General features: G+C 42.6%; 3 protein-coding genes across 3 annotated transcripts; 1 reads left to right on the top strand and 2 right to left on the bottom strand.

Moving 5' to 3' along the window:
* Positions 1–371: 371 nt before the first annotated feature.
* Positions 372–4,784, bottom strand: LOC101169506 (heat shock protein HSP 90-alpha). Its single transcript, XM_004083771.4, has 11 exons — positions 4,625–4,784; positions 3,612–3,761; positions 2,959–3,325; positions 2,742–2,875; positions 2,335–2,658; positions 2,087–2,252; positions 1,807–1,997; positions 1,581–1,728; positions 1,230–1,498; positions 817–1,150; positions 372–728 (listed from the first exon to the last, which is right to left on the bottom strand). The coding sequence occupies exons 2-11, from the start codon at positions 3,759–3,761 to the stop codon at positions 619–621; spliced, it is 2,193 nt and encodes a 730-aa protein (XP_004083819.1). The 5' UTR covers positions 4,625–4,784; the 3' UTR covers positions 372–618.
* Positions 4,785–5,187: 403 nt separating this feature from the next.
* Positions 5,188–9,659, bottom strand: LOC101169258 (heat shock protein HSP 90-alpha 1). The gene is made up of 11 exons (XM_004083770.3): positions 9,424–9,659; positions 8,323–8,472; positions 7,876–8,242; positions 7,630–7,763; positions 7,130–7,435; positions 6,865–7,030; positions 6,561–6,751; positions 6,332–6,479; positions 5,981–6,249; positions 5,560–5,893; positions 5,188–5,466 (listed from the first exon to the last, which is right to left on the bottom strand). The coding sequence occupies exons 2-11, from the start codon at positions 8,470–8,472 to the stop codon at positions 5,357–5,359; spliced, it is 2,175 nt and encodes a 724-aa protein (XP_004083818.1). The 5' UTR covers positions 9,424–9,659; the 3' UTR covers positions 5,188–5,356.
* A 1,268-nt stretch (positions 9,660–10,927) lies between these two features.
* LOC101168835 (WD repeat-containing protein 20) lies at positions 10,928–16,964 on the top strand. Its single transcript, XM_011491961.3, has 4 exons — positions 10,928–11,388; positions 12,430–12,612; positions 12,695–14,026; positions 15,934–16,964. Exons 1-4 carry the CDS (start codon positions 11,137–11,139, stop codon positions 15,988–15,990), a joined length of 1,824 nt encoding a protein of 607 aa, XP_011490263.1. The 5' UTR covers positions 10,928–11,136; the 3' UTR covers positions 15,991–16,964.
* Positions 16,965–21,053: the final 4,089 nt, after the last annotated feature.

Genomic DNA, 21,053 nt, shown 5'->3' with positions numbered 1-21,053 from the left:
ATCAAAAGGTTAGGACAAACAAAATTAGTGATAATTAGATGGCAATATTGTACTATTTATGTTGTGAGGACTTTGGACTTTTGCAGCATTTCAAGTGTTTCTCTTAACACTTCCAGTGTTTGCATGTCATGCAATTGTAATTACAATTAAAGATCCAATAAAAATAGGTTTGTTTGAAGTCTCATAACTTAGAAAACTGATAACCAGTCACTTCAAGTTTCTTATTTTTGTTAGATCTTTATCTAATTATTGGCAGCATTCATTCAACCTTCCAATTACTTCCTTTCCCAATTTCCCCTTCACAATAAAAGCATCAATACGTCTCCCTTCCAAAAATCTCTTGTATTTGAAAAGAACCCCAGAACAAAACGTTTTTGCTTTAGAGTTTTATTTCTGTGCTCTGGTATTCCAACCTCCAGTAATATTTACAAATTAGAGCAACATTAGAATGTCAATAAATACAAAAACAATTACATTGTTACATCTGAAGAATAAAGAGTTTCAGAACAGCTCTGAATGAGCAAATGCAAACACGTGAGGAATAAGGAAAGAAATGATGACAACTCGTTTTAACATTTGAACTGTACATGGAACTATCTCAACACTGCAGCCGACCGATCAGTCCACCTCCTCCATTCTGGACGCGTCGTCGTCGCCTTCCAGAGGCGGCATGTCCTCAGTGGGAGCAGAAGTGGTTTCTTCTACCGGTGTGTCGTCCTCATCAATGCCTGCAGTAAAAATGAAAAATATTAGTTAAAAATCTATCAGGATATAAAACACAAACTCAAATATTGAACTTTTTGATGGACTCCTTACCAAGACCCAGTTTGATCATCCTGTAGATGCGGTTAGCATGTGTTTGAGGGTCCTCCAGGGTGAATCCTGAAGACAGCAGGGCGGTCTCAAACAGCAGGATAACCAGATCCTTCACCGATTTGTCATTCTTGTCGGCCTCAGCCTTCTGCCTTAGAGTCTCCATGATGGGATGGTCGGGGTTGATCTCCAGGTGCTTCTTAGCAGCCATGTATCCCATAGTCGAGTTGTCGCGCAGCGCCTGGGCCTTCATGATCCTCTCCATGTTAGCCGTCCAGCCGTAGGTGCTGGTGACGATGCAGCATGGGGAGGAGACCAGGCGGTTGGACACTGTGACCTGTGGAAGGACTAAAGCATTAGGACTGCATCCTACCAGGAGACCCCCCCGCCATCCAAAGAAGCGTTCTTCTGCTTACCTTCTCAACCTTCTTTTCCAGGATGTCCTTCATGATCTTGCAAAGGTTCTCAAACTGAGCTTTCTTTTCTTCTTGCTTCTTCTTCTCCTCCTCATCCTCAGGCAGCTCCAGACCTTCCTTGGTGACTGAAACCAGGTTCTTGCCATCAAAGTCCTTCAGCTGCTGGACACAGTACTCGTCGATGGGCTCGATCATGTAGATGACCTCAAGACCGGCTTTGCGAAGGCGTTCCACAAAAGCAGAGTTGGCCACCTGGTCCTTGGTCTCGCCTGAACCGCAAAACATGACGTCAATCATCTGCTAACACTCAGGTGAAGAATCAGCTCAGATGCAGGTGGAGCAAGGCCTCACCAGTGATATAGTAGATGTGTTTCTGGTTGTCCTTCATGCGGGTGACATAGTCTTTGAGGGAAACCATCTCATCTCCAGAGGCTGAGGTGTAGTATCTTAGCAGCTCAGACAGCTTCTTCCTGTTCTGAGAGTCTTCGTGAATTCCAAGCTAAAGGGGGACATAGTATGTTAGTGGAAATGAACTGGAATACACCTTTCAGAAAGGTTTGTGGCGTCACAAAGCTACCTTGATGTTCTTGGAGAACTGTTCATATAACTTCTTGTAGTTGTCCTTGTCCTCAGACAGCTCTGTGAAGAGCTCCAGACATTTCTTAACCAGGTTCTTACGGATGACCTTCAGGATTTTGCTCTGCTGCAGCATCTCTCTGGAGATGTTCAGGGGCAGATCTTCAGAGTCCACCACACCCCTGATGAAATCTGACAAATGAAAAGTAGAATTCAGTTTAGTCATTTTGCTCCCCGCTCACCTCAGATTAGAATAGAATCCAGCAGGTCCGGACACTTACTGAGATACTCAGGGATGAGCTCATCACAGTTGTCCATGATGAAGACTCTACGCACGTAAAGCTTGATGTTGTTCTTCTTCTTTTTGTTCTCAAACAGGTCAAAGGGGGCACGGCGGGGCACGAAGAGGAGGGCACGGAACTCCAGCTGCCCTTCCACTGAAAAATGCTACAGAGGAAGGAAAGGGGGGGTTCAGAAAATGTTTCCCTTGAGACCAGATTTCCCCTCAACTTCCATCTGAATCACCAACCTTGACAGCCAGGTGATCCTCCCAGTCGTTGGTGAGACTCTTGTAGAACTCCCCGTACTCCTCGTTGGTGATGTCGTCTGGGTTGCGGGTCCACAGTGGTTTCGTTTTGTTCAGCTCCTCCTGGTCGATGTACTTCTCCTTGATCTTCTTCTTTTTTTTCTTTTTGTCTGAGGACTTGTCATGGTCATCCTCTTCATCTGACCCCACATCCTCAATCTCAGGTTTGTCCTCATCCTTCTCTTCCTCGTTCTTCTCCTTGTCTTTCTCCTTCTCCTCTTCCTCAGCCTCGTCGTCACTCACCTCCTTGTCCCGCTCCTTCTCCACCTGCAACCACAGAAGGAACAGTTTCAGCTCACTCGGATCAGAATACATCCCCTCGAAGTAAAATACAGGGTTCTGATACGTACAAAGAGTGTGATGGGGTAGCCGATAAACTGAGAGTGTTTCTTCACAATCTCCTTGATCCTCCTCTCCTCCAGGTATTCTGACTGATCTTCTTTCAGGTGGAGGATCACTTTGGTTCCTCGGCCCAAAGGCTCAGCTAGACATTGAAACCAAGAGTCAGTCAGCACACGAGAACCACAAACACCAGAAGCTGACATTCAAAAGCCTCACATTACTTACAATTGTCCAGTTTCACTGTGAAGGAGCCTCCAGCAGAGGATTCCCAAGCGTACTGCTCGTCGTCGTTGTGTTTGGTGATGACCGTCACCTTCTCAGCCACCAAATATGCAGAGTAGAAGCCCACGCCGAACTGCCCGATCATGGAGATGTCGGCTCCGGCTTGTAAAGCCTCCATAAATGCTTTAGTTCCAGATTTGGCGATGGTTCCCAGGTTGTTGATCAGGTCCGCTTTGGTCATTCCGATTCCCGTGTCCATCAAGGTCAGCGTCCGCTCCTGTTTGTTTGGCGTGATTTCGATTTTGAGTTCCTTTCCCGAGTCGAGCTTGGCGGGGTCAGTCAGGCTCTCGTAACGGATTTTGTCCAAAGCCTGTCGGAACAACGGATCCATGAACTTCCTTTTAGACGACCTGCTCACTTTTCATTTAGTACAACTGCAGCCAAAATGCAATTCTATGGGATTTAAATGGAATTTAAATTCATAAAAATAAAAAGCAGATAAAAAAAAAAAAAAAAATTCAATCAAAAAGAGACAAAGCCCAATGAGCACTGCCTAAGAAGAAACTGTCCAAGAATAATCAGTGAATTTAATAAATTAGCATTAGATTCAGTGCAGATGAAATATAGAAAAAAATCTTAGGCTTGTGTAAACTTACATCTGAGGAGTTAGAGATAAGCTCTCTGAGGAAGATCTCCTTGTTGGAATAGAAGGTGTTGATGATCAAGGACATAAGCTGAGCGATCTCAGCCTGGAATGCGAAGGTCTCAGTCTCCTCCTCCATTGGTTGGTCATGCATCTCAGGCATCTGAGTAACAAGAAAATATATCCTTTAGCTTAAGTTAACTAAAAATTAACCTTTAGTTATTGTTCCAAACACAAACAGCTTTATAGTCAAGATAGTGGGTTTAATAGAATGAGGGACACAAAAAATGAGTAATCTGGTAAAGTAGAGTCTATTATTTTGAAAAAAAAAATAATAATTCTAATCCTTAAAATTCAGATATACAATCCCCTTTTATAATCCTCCTTTAAAATTGGTTTTCAGTTCACCAAGTCCGAAACTAAAAATCTCAAAAATATAAAAAAAATTGTTTACATTTTAAATATTTAATTAAATTTGAAAAATCTTTTGAACAAGTCTCCAATGGCCTTTTTCTCCATCTCTTCCATTTGCGCAGCAGTGTCGCCCTCTGCTGGTTACCCAGCGTAAGGCGAGTTTCTAGAAGGTACCAGGAGGAGAGCAGAGCACGCGCAGCTTCACGAGGAGCAGAAAGTCGCTGCTCTCATCAACCGTTTTCAGAGTTCGTATGAATGAGATGTCCGCACAAAAAAATAAAATAAAATACCGGGACCAGCTCGCCCGGCTAAAACAACGGCTTAAAACTATAACAACAACAATTAAATAACCCGTAAGCGCATAATGTTATACTGCTGACACATGCAGGGCAGCAGCATCTCATCATTACCACTCGACTGGACAAAAAAAGTGGTTCCTTTATTAACCCTTAGAGAAAAATTAAACATTTGAGTAAATAGTTTGTGGCTAAATGCTTAAAAAGTAATTCACCCTAATAATCAACGAAGTGTGCAAAGTTAACAGATTTAAGAACCTTATTTTAGTCTCTAATCACGACGAGTCCTGCAGCTCATTGTGAGTGCATCATTTACCTTGGTCCTCCGTGGGAGTGGAATGCTCCGCTATTGATCGCTGTTTCTCGCTTTCGTCGCTCCACTGCTTCAAAATCTGTCCCGCCGTTCGTCTCTCCGCTATTTGTACTCTTTCAGAGGCTTCGAGAAAAAACCCTGACGGGGGCTTCCAGAAGCGTCTGGAATCCTCCCGGCTGCGGCTTGGTGGTGCTCGCTGATAGGCTGAGCTACACGTCTGTCAACGCCCGGTCCCCGCCCATTTCACCATATTTGGTGTTGGTAGGTGGAGAATGTGGAGAGACTATACCAAGCGAGGAACACGTGTAGGAGTGGGATCTAGAAAGAACCACGCTGTGTGCATTGAAAATTCCAGAACTAGAAAGAAAAACCTTTTCAAGTTACGAACTTTCTTAATTAAAATGTGCTTCACATTTGCAGAATTGGTATTTGACATTTTTGGCTTTGAATATTTTAAAGTTTAGCATGCATTAGGTTAAAAAAGACAAAAGGCTCTAACCATTATATTTTATTAAAAATTTTAAAGTTTTACATACAAAATGTAAAAGTTACAAAAGAAACACAAGTGAAAGCTGAGAAACTTTTTATATAGCGAATTGAGTTTTTAAATGTTTCTATATACAGTGTTTCCATTTTGGCAAAAGTCAATTAATGTCTGTATTTGTTTTGTCCAGGCAATACAACACATGTTACAAAAATAAAATAAAAAACCTTTGAAAGGCCTGAAAAAAACATTTAGTCAACTTCTTCCATTCTTGATGTGTCATCATCTCCCTCCAATACTGGCATATCTTCATCAGTCGGCTGAATGATGTCTTCAACTGCAGAGTCGTCATCATCAATTCCTACAAAAACCAGACAGCATTCTTTAGCAACCAACCAATCTGAACTGTGGGAATTGTAATTGTGTTTGCAGGTATATAGGAAGTAAAACATACCAAGACCCAGTTTGATCATCCTGTAGATGCGGTTAGCATGTGTTTGAGGGTCCTCCAGGGTGAATCCTGAAGACAGCAGGGCGGTCTCAAACAGCAGGATAACCAGATCCTTCACTGCTTTATCATTCTTGTCCACTTCAGCCTTCTCCCGTAGTGTCTCGACGATTGGATGGAGTGGGTTGATCTCCAGATGCTTCTTGGCTGTCATGTATCCCATGGTGGAGTTGTCCCTTAGGGCCTGGGATTTCATGATCCTCTCCATGTTAGCCGTCCAGCCATAGGTGCTGGTGACGATGCAGCATGGGGAGGAGACCAGGCGGTTGGAAACTGTGACCTGTGGAAGGAGAAACAAAGTTTTTAATGATGAAATTCTGGTGATTGATCAAAATTTATGAGGTAAACCCATTTTCCAAGAGCATACCTTTTCAATCTTTTTGTCCAGTATATCTTTCATGATCTTGCAAAGGTTCTCAAACTTAGTTTTGAGTTCCTCCTGCTTCTTCTTCTCCTCATCATCCTCAGGCAGCTCCAGACCTTCCTTGGTGACTGAAACCAGATTCTTTCCATCATACTCCTTCAGCTGCTGGACACAGTACTCGTCGATGGGCTCGATCATGTAGATGACCTCAAGACCGGCTTTGCGAAGGCGTTCCACAAAAGCAGAGTTGGCCACCTGGTCCTTGGTCTCGCCTAAACCGCAAAACATGACGTCAACCATCTGCTAACACTCAGGTGAAGAATCAGCTCAGATGCAGGTGGAGCAAGGCCTCACCAGTGATATAGTAGATGTGTTTCTGGTTGTCCTTCATGCGAGAGACATAGTCTTTGAGGGAAACCATCTCATCTCCAGAGGCTGAGGTGTAGTATCTTAGCAGCTCAGACAGCTTCTTCCTGTTCTGAGAGTCTTCGTGAATTCCAAGCTAAAGGGGGACATAGTATGTTAGTGGAAATGAACTGGAATACACCTTTCAGAAAGGTTTGTGGCGTCACATCAAAGCTACCTTGATGTTCTTGGAGAACTGTTCATATAACTTCTTGTAGTTGTCCTTGTCCTCAGACAGCTCTGTGAAGAGCTCCAGACATTTCTTAACCAGGTTCTTGCGGATGACCTTCAGGATTTTGCTCTGCTGCAGCATCTCTCTGGAGATGTTCAGGGGCAGATCTTCAGAGTCCACCACACCTTTAATGAAATCTGAATGGACAAAAGAAACCTTGTTCAACTTTAAACTTATTTTTTACACTGCAATATGACAGATAGTTAAGATTATAAATTAGGACTATATGTGACTATCATGTGTTGCTTACTGAGATACTCTGGGATGAGCTCATCACAGTTGTCCATGATAAATACTCTGCGCACGTATAGCTTGATGTTGTTTCTTTTTTTCTTGTTTTCGAAGAGGTCAAAGGCAGCTCTTCTCGGTACAAAGAGGAGGGCTCTAAACTCCAGCTGACCTTCCACTGAGAAGTGCTGCAGGTTCAACAAATACATGTTAGTGTTAGCCAGATAGAGCAATAAGTATCAGCAATAATAAACAGTTAGTTTAGGCCTTTTCATAGCTAAATATACCTTCACTGCCAGGTGGTCTTCCCAGTCGTTGGTGAGACTCTTGTAGAACTCCCCGTATTCCTCGTTGGTGATGTCGTCTGGGTTACGGGTCCAGATGGGCTTGGTCTTGTTTAGCTCTTGAGCATCAATGTACTTTTCCTTGACCTTCTTCTTCCTCTTGTTTTTTCCATCCTTTGTGTCTTCATCTTCGTCTGATCCCACGTCTTCAATCTGAGGTTTGTCTTTGTTCTCAGCACTCTCCTTTTCTACTTCCTCCACCTTCTCTCCTTCCTCAAGATCCACCTCCTTTTCCCTCGTCTTTTCCACCTGGAATGTAAAGGAAGATCTCTGAGTGTTTGCTGTACTCTGATTTAACTCCTCTGTAGGTAATAAAAAGCTAGCAAGAAATGTTGAATTTTCAATTAAAATGCATGTCAAAATGGTAAAGATATTTCCTGAAAATGCTATGGTTTTCTTTTTATATTTACTGTTTTTCTGTACATTTCGGTGATCAAACTTACATAAAGTGTAATTGGGTAGCCAATAAACTGGGAGTGCTTCTTTATAACTTCTTTGATGCGCTTCTCTTCACAGTATTCAGTCTGGTCTTCTTTGAGGTGGAGGATCACTTTAGTGCCTCTGCCTATGGGCTCTCCTATAAAACAAATTAAACCATCAGAACTTTGATTAAAAAAGAATTTTACTGATGGATAAATCAATCAAATGACTGAGTCAGAGAATCAATCAAAGTGGAAAATTGAGCTAACCGTTGTCAGGTTTCACTGTGAAGGAGCCTCCGGCTGCAGATTCCCAGATATACTGCTCGTCGTCATTGTGTTTGGTAATGACCGTCACCTTCTCAGCCACCAAATATGCAGAGTAGAAGCCCACGCCGAACTGCCCGATCATGGAGATGTCAGCTCCGGCCTGTAAAGCCTCCATAAATGCTTTGGTTCCAGATTTGGCGATGGTTCCCAGGTTGTTGATCAGGTCCGCTTTGGTCATTCCAATGCCCGTGTCGTTGATGGTCAGGGTGCGAGCGTGCAGATCAGGTCTGACTTCAATCTTCAGCTCTTTGCAGGAGTCAAGTTTGCTGGGATCTGTCAAGCTTTCGTATCGGATTTTGTCCAAAGCCTTGCCAAGAAAGAAAACAAAAACATCTTAAACCAATGCATCTGCATGAAACAAGCAGCTTAAATGTCACTTCCACTTACATCTGAAGAGTTGGAGATGAGCTCTCGAAGGAAGATCTCTTTGTTTGAGTAGAAAGTGTTGATGATAAGGGACATGAGCTGAGCGATCTCAGCCTGGAAGGCAAAGGTCTCCACCTCCTCCTCCATGACATGTGCAGCATTCTCTGGCATCTAAAGAAAAGCCAAGATTTTTACTAATACCAAATCATTCTGGTTCATCGTTATCTTGTAAACAGGGTACGCATTTCCCTTGTTTAATTCTAACGTAGGTCGAGTCAGAATTCCTTTATTTCTTTCTGTATTTTATAAGCCGATTTGTTGAGGTGTCAGAATCTACAATGTAAACATCCAGTTTCTTAGAAAATCTCCCAGAAGTCTATGCAAAAAAACTAGCATGCATTGATGCTCACTAGATTGGCAAATGAAGACCACAATGCATTGCTTTTGAAAAGTATTTTGTAAGAAATGTATTTACATTTATTTTCTAAAAACTATTGAAGTTTTTGTGATCGGTACACTGGAGTTATAAATAATCCATAATAAATATTTTGGGCTAAAAATAAGTAGTGAGCAGCACGTGTTTGAATCGCGTTAAAATCCAGGGCAAGGAATTTAAAGACAGCTACAGATTATTTTCCCTAACTAAGGATCCTATTGGTCCCAAGACTACTTGGCACAGAGGAACACATGGTCCATCTGACTGTCAAAGACTGGGTGGAGATCAGGCACCCAACCCCTTATAAAGTTGGAATACTTCATATTAGTTTCAAAAAAGAAACCAATCAAATCAATTCTATGACTTGTTATAAGTTTTGATAGTAAAACTTTCTGGCCTTTTTTAGCAAATGAAAAAAAAAGGTTCAAATTCAGATGCTGCTGCTTGGAATTTCTTTTCTTATGTTATTCTATGATGAAAACGTTTTGGATCTGCTGCAGTGTCTCTACAGTTCTGCTCTCTGGAAACTCAAGGTCATCTGCCATGCTGCATGCTTCCTAATGACTATACAGGGACACTGATGGTACTAACAGTTTCCTCAAATTTTACAAGGATCTGGTCCAGAAAACAGAAGGTCATGGTGACCACTGCACGGCAAAAGAAAGCTGCAGTTTCCAGTGTCTTACCTTGACTAGAACTAGTTCTGGTTGTAGAGGATGATCGTCAGATTAATGTCTTCTGTCTCAAAGCTTAAAGCGCGTCGCTGCTGCTTCTGTAGAAAGCTGAGTTTCTCTCTGGTGCGTTCAAGTGAGTGTCTTGTGACTCTATGCAGACCCCCCCATATGCTGCTGTCTTTTTATAAGTCAGGGAAGGTTTCTCGAAGTTCCTGTTCAGAAGCTTCCAGAAGAAATGTTCAATGCAGTTGGGGGGGTAAAAGAAAGGCCGGGAAGGGGGTGCGGCGATAGCTCAGCACAGGCCTAAAGTTGACGTGACCGTATAGGGCTGCAGAGTCCCAAGAAGTGCCTGTCACTCAAAAATCTAGTTGCCCTGATAGCTCGTGGCTTTACACCCCCCTGTGAGCGTCACAGCTGTGGGCTGCCTGCATCTTCAGCTGCTGTGGCAGCCACCAACGTGAACTGACACGTGCTGCAAGGCACTTTCCTACTTGGCTTCTTTTAAGCAACTACTCTCCCAATAATCAGCTACATTTAGTTCCATCAGTGAATGTGCTGCTTGACATCCTTTCACTAATGAGACATATGGTGCTTTCAAACAGAACAGACGAACATAAAATATACGCTGACTTCAAATTTATTTGCCACATTGTCATTAATAGTTATTATTACATTGTCATTAATAATAATCCCATGAATTATGTAAGACTGAACCACTTTTAGACAGTAAATCATTATATTTTGTGACACTGAAGAGAAGTTTCTCGCCCCTTGTAGAAAAACATGATTTATTCTGACCAGTAGGGGGCAGTGTACCTATCTGTCCAGCTATGTAAAGAGGATTTTAACTAGAAAGTGCGAGAAACGAAAAAAAAGTTGTTTTAACAGTTTATTTATTTTTACCGTCAGTCACTTTTTGATAAAATTGTATGTAAATGAGAATCTACGTTGACCTTTTCTGTGTCTAATACACATATACTTAGGGGTGGAAAGGATATACAGACATGGGATGTTGGGGAATTTTATTTTTTTATTAGGGTACAGCTGTGTTCGTGATTTTATGTAATTTTTTTAAGCTTTAACTAGAAAAAATTGTATTATTTTGAGTGACAATGTTTGTAGCATATTGTGCCAACTGCTTTGGGAAAAGAAATAATAATATTAATTTAATCATTATCTAAATATAAAAAAATTAAAACAAAACAAACAAACACATATATTTATATATGTTTTGAGTTCTCTACAACGAGTATATGGGTTCCTACCACAAAACGTCCTTATAATAAATCAGATCCATATACATTTGATTTGTTTTTCCTGAAAATTAGTGAGAAAACTGTTAAAGCCGCCACAATGTTATACTGCTATAAATTGTAGTTTTTTTTAATAGGTACGGTGACCAAAATTTCTAATAATCCAATAAAATTGAACATTTGTAAATGATACTTTGCCTTTTTAGGATAAGATTTCCAATTGTTTGAACAAAATCGTACGGTTGTAACATCAGATGAAGGTAAAGCACAGAAAGGGTGATTGCATAAAAATTGTATGTTATATTAAAAAAAGCTCATAACACATTAAAATGTTAATATTAAGACTTTTCCAGATGGTTCCACCAAGACACATTCGTTTTACGCATGCGCAGTGGTTTTCTCACGTTTGTCGATTTGCGCATGCGCTGTGCAACATCCGGGTCTGGGTCGAGGATGGGCGCCAGGTTTCAAGATGGCGGCGGAGGGAGGAGGGAAGGAGGTAAACGACGTTAAAAGCCAGTTCAGCACTCGGGAAGGAGTCTACAGGCTTCTCACTCACTCCGAGTACAGCCGCCCCAACCGGATGCCGTTTAACTCACAGGGCTCCAACCCTGTCAAGGTCTCCTTCGTCAACGTTAACGATCAGTCCGGCAACGACGGAGAGCGGATCTGCTTCAATGTTGGCCGAGAGCTTTACTTTTACATTTACAAAGGTGTCCGAAAGGTAAGCAGAGCTGAATGGTGTTGTTCGAAAACAGAAGCCCGTCGGCTGATGGTGTGACCACCTTCAGTCAGTTTGGACCAGACAGGGCAGTGTTAGCGCGCATCGTTGCGGTTGTTTTGAAGAGGCTACTGTCAGTGACAAGCCGTGACATGAGGTTTCCGGTGACACACATTAGAAAGGGGCCGGCCACGCGCCGGTAATTTGGTAAACAGTTGTTAACCCAGACTGTGAGTGACAGCTCTTGACATTAAGACGAGTGTTGTCCATTTAAAACATAAAATTGATATTTATGAAGTCAAATGATTCCCATTAAAAATCGGGATGAAATACATTGCAGAGCTATAACTTAAGTTACCTTTTAAGCTATAATATAACGCATGACAGATTACTGAAATTATTCCATTACTGCCTCAGGATAATAATTTGGACTAGTGAAACAAATGTAAAATAACAGAATAAGACAAGAACGAGACAAAACTTACAAAAATCTTGTTTTTGTAAGTTTTGTCTCGTTCTTGTCTTATTCTGTTATTTTACATTTGTTTCACTAGTCCAAAATAAAAAAGACTACTACTACTACTATAATGTGTTTTATGGTCACATTACTTTTATTTTGCATCCCGAACTTATTCAAAACAAGCTGCAGTACTGGTAGTTAAGTAAAAAGCATCAAGTACAAAATAAAGTGTAATAAGTTAAAGGAAACTCCTGTTTGATCAAAACTCTAGTTTTCTTTTTAAACCTCAAAAATTTCAAACTGCTAATAATTAAATGGGGTTTTATTATGTTTTTTTTCTCACCTTCTGCCTGGGTTGTTGATGTGACTTCCATGCCTTCAGCTTAAAGCTCTTTGTTTTTGCTCGTTTTAAGAAAACAGATGTTAGGGGTTCATCCATATGCGGTCTTCTGTAAAATTCTGACACCTAAGAGTTTGATTTGCCCCCCAAGATTTTCCGTTTTTCTTTATTGTGTTCTGACTGCTCGTTGTGATTTCAGTAAACCACAGTGTGCATTTTTTTTAACCCCGACTCCCCACCCCAGGCCTCTGATCTTAGCAAGCCAATTGACAAGAGGATTTACAAGGGGACGCAGCCAACGTGTCATGACTTCAACGCCCTCACAGCAACGGCAGAAAGCGTCTCCCTGTTGGTGGGCTTCTCTGCTGGTCAGGTGCAGCTCATCGACCCAATCAAGAAGGAAACCAGCAAGCTCTTCAATGAGGAGGTGGGTTGCAGTCTTTTTGAGCGACGACTGCCTAAACCTGAAAGGGGTGCACTTGTGTCAGTGAAATGCCTTTTTCCCGCAGAGGCTTATCGACAAGTCCAGGGTAACGTGCGTCCGATGGGTTCCCGATTCCGAGAACCTGTTCCTGGTCGCTCACTGCAGCGGCACCATGTACCTGTACAACGCAGAAAACACCTGTGGGACCACGGCGCCTCACTATCAGCTCCTCAAACAGGGGGAGGACTACGCTGTGCACACCTGCAAGAGCAAGTCCACCCGAAACCCACTGCTGCGCTGGACGGTGGGCGAGGGGGCGCTCAACGAATTTGCGTTCTCTCCAGATGGAAAGTTTCTGGCATGTGCCAGCCAGGACGGCTTCCTGAGGGTGTTTGGGTTCGACGCAGCAGAACTTCACGGAACAATGAAGAGCTACTTTGGCGGCTTGCTGTGTGTGTGCTGGAGCCCCGATGGGCGGTACATTGTGGCGGGGGGCGAGGACGATCTGGTCACCGTGTGGTCGTTCCAGGACTGCAAAGTGGTGGCGCGGGGCCACGGTCACAAATCCTGGGTGAGCGTGGTGGCGTTTGATCACTGCATCACCAGCGTGGAGGACGGTGATCCCGCCGGCGAATTCAAGGGCAGCGAGGAAGACGTGCATGAGCAGGAGGGAAGGGAGCGGGCAAGTAGCACGCACTCCCTGCTCTCGCAGACAAACTCTACAGATCATCCCATAAGCGCCACTTACAGGTTTGGCTCTGTGGGACAGGACACTCACCTGTGTCTGTGGGATCTGACGGAGGACGTTCTCTTTCCCCACCTCCCTTTGTCACGCACCAGGACGCACACGAACATCATGAAGTCCACAAGTCTCGCAGGAAGCGGGCAAACAAACACTACTTTATCCAAAGCTAAGGATAATGGAAGCAATAGTACAAGCACTGAAAACCCAGCTAATTGCCTTCCCAACTCGCTACCTCGGTCCCACAGCTTATCGCACTCAGAAGACGGCACTCCCAACAGTCACCGAAGCAGCAACCCCACCACCAAAGGCAGCAGCATCATGGACGGCTCCTTCATCGCCTCCAGCGTCAGCCGGTTTGCAACGCTGTCCTTCGACTCTCGCAAGGAACGCCGTGACAAGGAGCACCAGCGGAACCACAGCATGGGCTACGTCAGCATCAAGAGCGGCGACAAGATCAGCCAAAGCGCCTCCACCCGCACCACCAAATCCCAGCCGGCCAATACGCTGGGAACCACGCTGTGCCCTCACATGAAAGAGGTGCCCCTCCTGGAGCCTCTGGTGTGCAAGAAGATCGCCCACGAGAGACTTACTGTGCTAATCTTTCTGGAGGACTGTCTGGTAACAGCGTGCCAGGAGGGCTTCGTGTGCACGTGGGCGCGGCCGGGCAAAATGGTGAGTGCGTCTGCTCTCTCCTTAATGCAATTTTTTAATTCAATTCAATTCAATTCAGTTTTATTTATACAGCCCAATATTACAACAATAGTCGTCTCAATGGCCTTTCTATAAACATGAAATCATAAAGAACATGAAGTCATAGAATTCAATAAGTAATGGCTAAACTAAACATCTAGCAAAGGAGACGTCAGCGTCTTATTCAGTTCACGGAGCGGCGAGCTCCTTACACGTGGGAGCGGCTACGGATGAAGCCGTTTAGGGAAATTGTGGTTGGTGACTTTACAGAGGAGCTGTGGATCCAACAATTCCTCACGACCTCCCGTGGCGCCCGCTGTGCTCAAAAGGTAGCCAGTTCCTACCAAGAGAAATGCGTTTAATATGAAAAAATTGCTACTTCTTAACAAGAGAAGCATTGCAAGACACAGAAAAATATAGAAAAAAGTAATCATGGAGTAGACATGTCTAAAAATTAATATTTTTATTTTTAAAGGGCCTATACTATGCTGCTCTTAAGTCCTTTTACAGTTAACAGTATCTATTTATATGATAAGAAAATACCATAGGCACACAAAAGAATGATTTTTAAAAAAATTAAATATGAGTTATTTTCCTACCTGGGAATAAAAAAAGATGATTCAATCTCAGAGGCGCCCCCTTTCCCTCCATTTTATGACGGCAACCTAGAACTGGCCTCGGCTGAGTGTCCCTGTGAACGGATCAAAAGCCGCTTTGGGGTTTTTGACGACCCTGAAGTTGGTGTCCGATTCAAAGCTCCCGATTCGCGAGGGCACTAAAGGAACGTTCTACTGCATTTTTCGCACCAAGATCACCTAAAACCAGGTCCTGTTAAACCACATGACCTGTACTGATCAAACCTGGATTCAATTATGCATTATATTCTAAAAAATACATTAAACACAGTTTCTGATTTGTGAAACCTTTCTCTGATTTGTGAAAATGTGAAATAGGATAATTTTTGTCGCATTTTACGCAGTGAGTCAACCTTAGACCAGATCCTATTCAAAAACCACACTACCTGGACGCAAATGAATACAATTGCAACGCAGTATTCTTTATTAAAAAAACCCAGTTACTACTACCTATCTAACTAATGAACTAACTATAAAGGTTTTGCAGAATGACTGTGTGTGTGTGTGTCAGCGTGCTGCGTGTGTAGGAGGAAGGTGCACACACAAGTGTGTTGTGGTTGCGTGTTGATTCTTCTGCAGTGGACCGCTCTCTAGCTGCACGCGAGGTTTCAACTGTGCTCTCTGCTACAGACACCTTCTCAGAATATTATATATTACCCAGTAATAAACAGACTGCAGACACTTTGTCACCTTTCTGGTAGCCATGAAGAACACTGGGCAGGAGGCTCCGCCTTTGTTTATACAGACAAAGGCTGCACAAAATAGTTCCCAAACAAAACATGTAGTGATATTCATCTAAATCTAACAGTGTGCGTTCGGTGTTACGGAGTGAAAGTGAACAGTAATAAACCCCCCCCCAACACAAAATCCTCCGGCGGGCGGCCGTGTCGTGCCTTCAAGAACGCACGCAGCTTGTAATGGAAATAAATACAATGGAAATGAATAATTACAACGCAGTCAATTTGTCGTTTTTCCTCGCGAGACGGAAACTTCTGTTGTAGAATCAGTGAGGATGTGTGTGTGTGTGTGTGTGTGTGCCTCTGAAAACAGCAAATGACCTGCTAATCCAATGTGGGTGGGGGGACAGCATCCTCACAGAGTGCAAGTAAACAAATGATCCCCCTTTAATCTCTGAGTCAGTCATGACTACACTCAGTTTAGTTAACTTGCAGAGTTGGATCCACTCTTTGTTCATGGACATGATTGATGCAGAACCTCTCTATTCACAATCAGTCTCTCTCTCTCTCTCTGCAGGAACTGCTCTCATCTCAGAACAACCCGGCCAGCTCCCCCGGCGGGACAGTGGTTTAGTCCAGTTTCTGTCACCGTGGGCTGCTGTTGTTCTGGGTGTTGGAGGAAACACTAACATTTGGAAATACAAACACTTTCAGGCAGGGGGTGGGGGCGGGGGCGGGGGTGGTCTCTCTGAGGGAACGTCCCACCTTGAGATTAAAAATGAACCCTCCCTCCCTTCCTAAAAACGAACAACTCTTCTTTTTCTGCAGGCGGCTCCACAAACTTCAGCTGCAGTGACACTTTACTAGTTTTCTTAGAAATCTCAAAGTCCATCTTTAAGGTGGAGTTTTGCACAACTTCCGCGTCTTGGCGTTGGGGTCGTGCGATCACTGATGTGGGGGTTCAGATGCCTGTTGGGTCGTTCCGGCTTCGTGCTAAGTGATGCAATCAGAGTTTTTACTTAGTTTGCACTTAAAAAGAAAATGTTAAGGAGAATAGCTCCCTTCTTTTGTGAGGACTCTTTGACACGGACAAACACATCTTTGTACCTGTTGAACCTTTATTTTATGATTGTTTGAGAGGATGTTTGTAAATACTGTAAATGATTTATGGGGAGATGATCTTTATCGGAGTAGTTTTCAGATCTTTGTGTGAGAAAATAGGAATATTTCTAACAGGTAAAGTAATATTTAAAGGACTCTTGAGTATGCAAGTGAGCATGTCTGTTTCTGATGTGCAGAGAGAGACTTCAGGTGTATTTTTCTTAAGAAAAGCTTCAGTGAGTGCTTGCTTGGACATCAACCACCTCTCCCAGCTCAGGTGATTCTAGTGTAACTCCACCTCCTCTTACCTGAAGGCTCTCATCCATCAACATACTTGGGAGTTCTCCTCAAACCCGGCGTGCTCTGCAGGCAGGCCTGCTGAATTCTGCTCTGCAGAATGTCGCCCCCTGCTGGCAATGAACCTGTAAACCTAGCAGCCACATAGGAAAAAGCCTTTACCCTCATCGGATGCCTATTAAAAGATTTCTTTTCTTTTTTTTACCAGCATTGTTTTGTGTTTGTTGTTATTTCATCACATCAAAAAGTAAGTGACCAAACCAAGTTTTAAAAAGATTTGCTCTGCAGGGGCTGAAAGCTCAAAGCCACAGCTCAAAACATTCAAGAACCTGGAGTTTTCAAGGAAAAAGACGCAATCCCTAAAATAGAAAAACACCTGCCATGTTGTTGCCACAGTGAGTCAACTTCCCTGTATTTTCAAGGCACCAGATAGGCAGCAGCGTGAAGGGTCTTGACATTTTTTATGTCATTATTAAAGTTATATTAAAGACACATTTTCAGCTCCTAAAAGCTGAAAATGTGTCTCGTTTCCATGGAAACTATTCTAAGTTTTTAGTCTTAAAATTCATTTGAATTATTGTTTGCTATTAAAATAATATTGTACCTGCACTTTCTTTTAAAAACATTTTTAGTAAACCATTCATATAAATGAAAAATCACGATCTCCTGCAGGCACTGTGGTGACAGTAAAGTTGTGTGAAGAAATAAACTTTTTATTAGCTTTTTAGTGTATTAAAATCTTAAATCCTCACAAAAGAAACCCTAAAGCTTTCATTCCTGCATGTCTGAGCATTTCACTCCAACCCTCGGCTCTGAGCACCAGCCCCTCCCAATTCACAAAAACGCACTAGTCCTCTCAATGAGTGAGAAGAGCCCCTTCCAGGAAGTCTGAACTGCCTGCACTGCCCCCACAAACACACACTGTCTCCACACAGCTGGCAGTGTGAGAGCGGCAAAAATTATTTCCTTTTATGTGCACAATGTAAACATCCATTTTTGCAAAAGTCCAGATGTTTCTTTTCATGGGCAAATCGCAGACATGCTCCGAGGCCGGCTCTAGGATGACATCATTAAATGGGCGGGACCCAGATCGAGTCGTCTTACTTCCGGATAGAGTTCACGAAAATAACTCCTATATCATAAATAGTTTGCTCTTTAGTGTGCCAAAGGTAATATATATATATGGATACAGATGACTCTGAATAGCATATATATAGGCCTTTTAATATTGAGTAGGAATTCATCTCTAACAAATATTTATAAAAGATTCATTTTTATTGTCAAGCATTTGGTGTCACATGGATTTTGTATTGTTTTTCTCATTCAATTTTTAAAAATGTTTTTCTTCACTTATTTAAAAAACAGTTTGTATTAATTCAGTTCCATTTTTTTTAAATAAAACCTAATATCACAACAGTAGTCGACTCAATGGGCTGCACACTGGTAACTGTATAGTAAACATAAAATCATAAGGATCATAAAGTCAAAGAATTCAATGGCTAAACAGACTAAACAGGGTATCCCTGCCTTCAAACCCTCCTTCTCGGAAAAACTCCTAAAAATAAACTGATACAGGAATAAACAAAGAAACCTCAGCCTTCCACATGAAGGACGGATCTTCCTCGAGGACAGACAGGCCATGTACCAAAAGAATTAACTTATCTAACTCTACAACTGCATGTTTGAATAGTCCAGCAGATGGGCTTCATCCAAATGCATGTAGGGATGCCTGGGGGGCGCGAGACGAGCCAGACGTGGTCCACAACCAAGAACAGGACCAGAGACGAGCCAACTGGAATCTGGAATCACTCCTACTGCCCTCCGGGGAGGGACAGTACATGAGTCGCACTGCACCAAGCAGAGGCATGGAGAACTAAATGATCAAGAATGGAGGAGAGAAGTAGATGAGAGTAGAGGACAGAACCCCAGTGCACCAAACTTTTCATAGATTCTAACTTTCTTGCAGCCTGTTAACAGCTAATTGTTATTGTTGTTAAGTGTAATAATAATAATAATAATAATAATACATTTTATTTGAAAGCGCCTTTCAGAACACCCAAGGACACTGTACAGATTCAAAAGTAAAACACAATAAAATCACAACATGTTAAAAACAATAAATAAGTTAAAATCATCAATAAAATCAGATAGAAGATGAAAAATTGTGATCTGGAAAAGCCAATTTAAACAGATGGATTTTGACTGGATTTAAAAATTTGAAAGGAGTCAATATTACGGAGGTCTGGAGGAGAAAGTTCCAGAGTCAGGGAGCCGAGTGGCTGAAGGCACGGCTCCCCATAGTGACCATACGGGCCGGAGGGACGGAGCTGAAGGGAAGAAGAAGACCGGAGAGAACGAGAGGGAGTGTTATATGGAGGAGATTAGAAATATACCAGGGAGCCAGGTTATGGAGGACTTTGAACATGTAGAGAAGGAGTTTAAGTTGAATAGGTTAGTTCAAAAGGGGCCCAAGTCCTCAATTTTTTCAAAATATAGATATTAAATGTTACATGGTCTTCAAGGGGAAAAGCTATTTGATTATGTGCAAAAAAGTCCCAAGTCTGTTGTACTGTATTGACTATGCTTGACATTTAAAATGCATTAAGTGTAAAATTCCTGGACTTGGGCCTCTCTTGCATGGGTTTTGCTTTATCCCATAGATGGCAGCACTAGTTATCCAATATGGCAGCTCCCCTGTTTAATTCACGAAGGGCCCAAGTCCAGAGACTTTAGTTTGCTAGTCTTCTGAAATGATAAAAGTGAGGTGCTTCATATTATAGCATTTGTAAGCTATGAACTGGTGCTAAATCTGGGTAAAGTATTAATCATTTGGTGTAGCCTCCCTTTAAGCTATGCAATTAAAATCATTTCCTGGAAAAACAAACCTATTGGACTTGGGCCCCTTTTGAACTAACCAATTCAATTGAATCCTGAAAGCTACTGAAAGCCAGTGCAGCTGCTTCAGAATGGGAGTGATGTGATGGAAGGAAGGAGTTCTGGTGATAATGCGGGCAGCTGAATTCTGGACCAACTGAAGTTTATTAAGAGTTTTCTTGGGGAGACCAGAGAGAAGTGCATTGCAGTAGTCGATGCAAGATGTGACCAGACTATGAACTAAAACGGAGGTGGAGTGGACGGTCAGGGAGGGGCGGAGACGGTTAAGATGACAGCATGCAGACCGAGTAATCCTGTTGAGTTGAGATTGAAAGGATAATGTACTTTACCCGGGGGGAGGGAAAAACTGGAGAGGAATCAATGGAAAGTGTAAAATTTGAAACTTTGGAAAGGGTGGATTTGGAACCAACAAGGGTTTAATTTGGTTATATCGCTGTTAAGTTTGAGGAAGTTTGAGGTAAACCATGTTTTTATTTCAGACAGGCAGGAGAAAAGGGAGGCAGGTGTAAGAGAAGAGCTTGGTTTACTTGACAGATAGAGCTGAGTATCATCTGCAAAACAATTGAAAGAAATTTTGACTTTACTGAATATATTACCAGGGGATAGTAGGTAGGTAATGAAGAGGAGGGCACCGAGAACAGGACCTTGAGGAACACCAGAGAAAACGAGTGAGGATTGAGATTTAAAAGAATTCAGTTGGATATACTGAGTGCGGTTAAAGAAGTATGAATGAAACCAGCGAAGGGGGTGGACTTGATACAGAGAGGATAGAGTGGGATATGGTGTCAAATGCCGCGCTCAAGTCAAGGAGGATGAGGATGGGGATGAGTCCAGAATCAGCTGCTAGGAGAAAGTCATTAGTGGTTTTTATTACGGCCATTTCAGTGCTATGAGGGGGGCGAAAACTGGATTGAAAGGATTGAAGGATTGAAATATATCAATTTGCTTGAGATGATGGTGAAGTTGGGAGGTGACTATTTTTCGAGAACTTTGGAGATGAAGGGGAGGTTAGAAATAGGACAGAGATTATGAAAGGAATTAGGGTCTGAGCCAGGTTTTTTTGGGATGGGTTTCACAGCAGCGGTCTTGAGGAGTGAGGGGACAATACTGGACGTCAATGAGGAGTGGATGACAGCAGAAATGAAAGGAAGAAGGGAAGGGATGCAGGATTTAACCAGGGATGTTAGGAGGGGATCGAGCAGACATGTCGATGGTTTGAACTTGTGAATGAGGCGGTAAATTTCACTGGGATCTGGGAGCAGAAAGGAAAAAAATTTATGAGAAATGGAAAAGGAGTCAGAAGGGATGGGAGGAGAGTTAGAGGAATGGAGATGCTGATGGATATCTTGAATTTTCTGGTCAAAGAATGACTGAAGAGAATTACAGTTGCCATCTGAATAGAAA

This window comes from Oryzias latipes, chromosome 24 (assembly GCF_002234675.1).
Source record: "Oryzias latipes chromosome 24, ASM223467v1".
Taxonomy (NCBI): domain Eukaryota; kingdom Metazoa; phylum Chordata; class Actinopteri; order Beloniformes; family Adrianichthyidae; genus Oryzias; species Oryzias latipes.
Note: the sequence above shows the minus strand (reverse complement) of the source record. Positions and strands in the feature narration are given on the sequence as shown.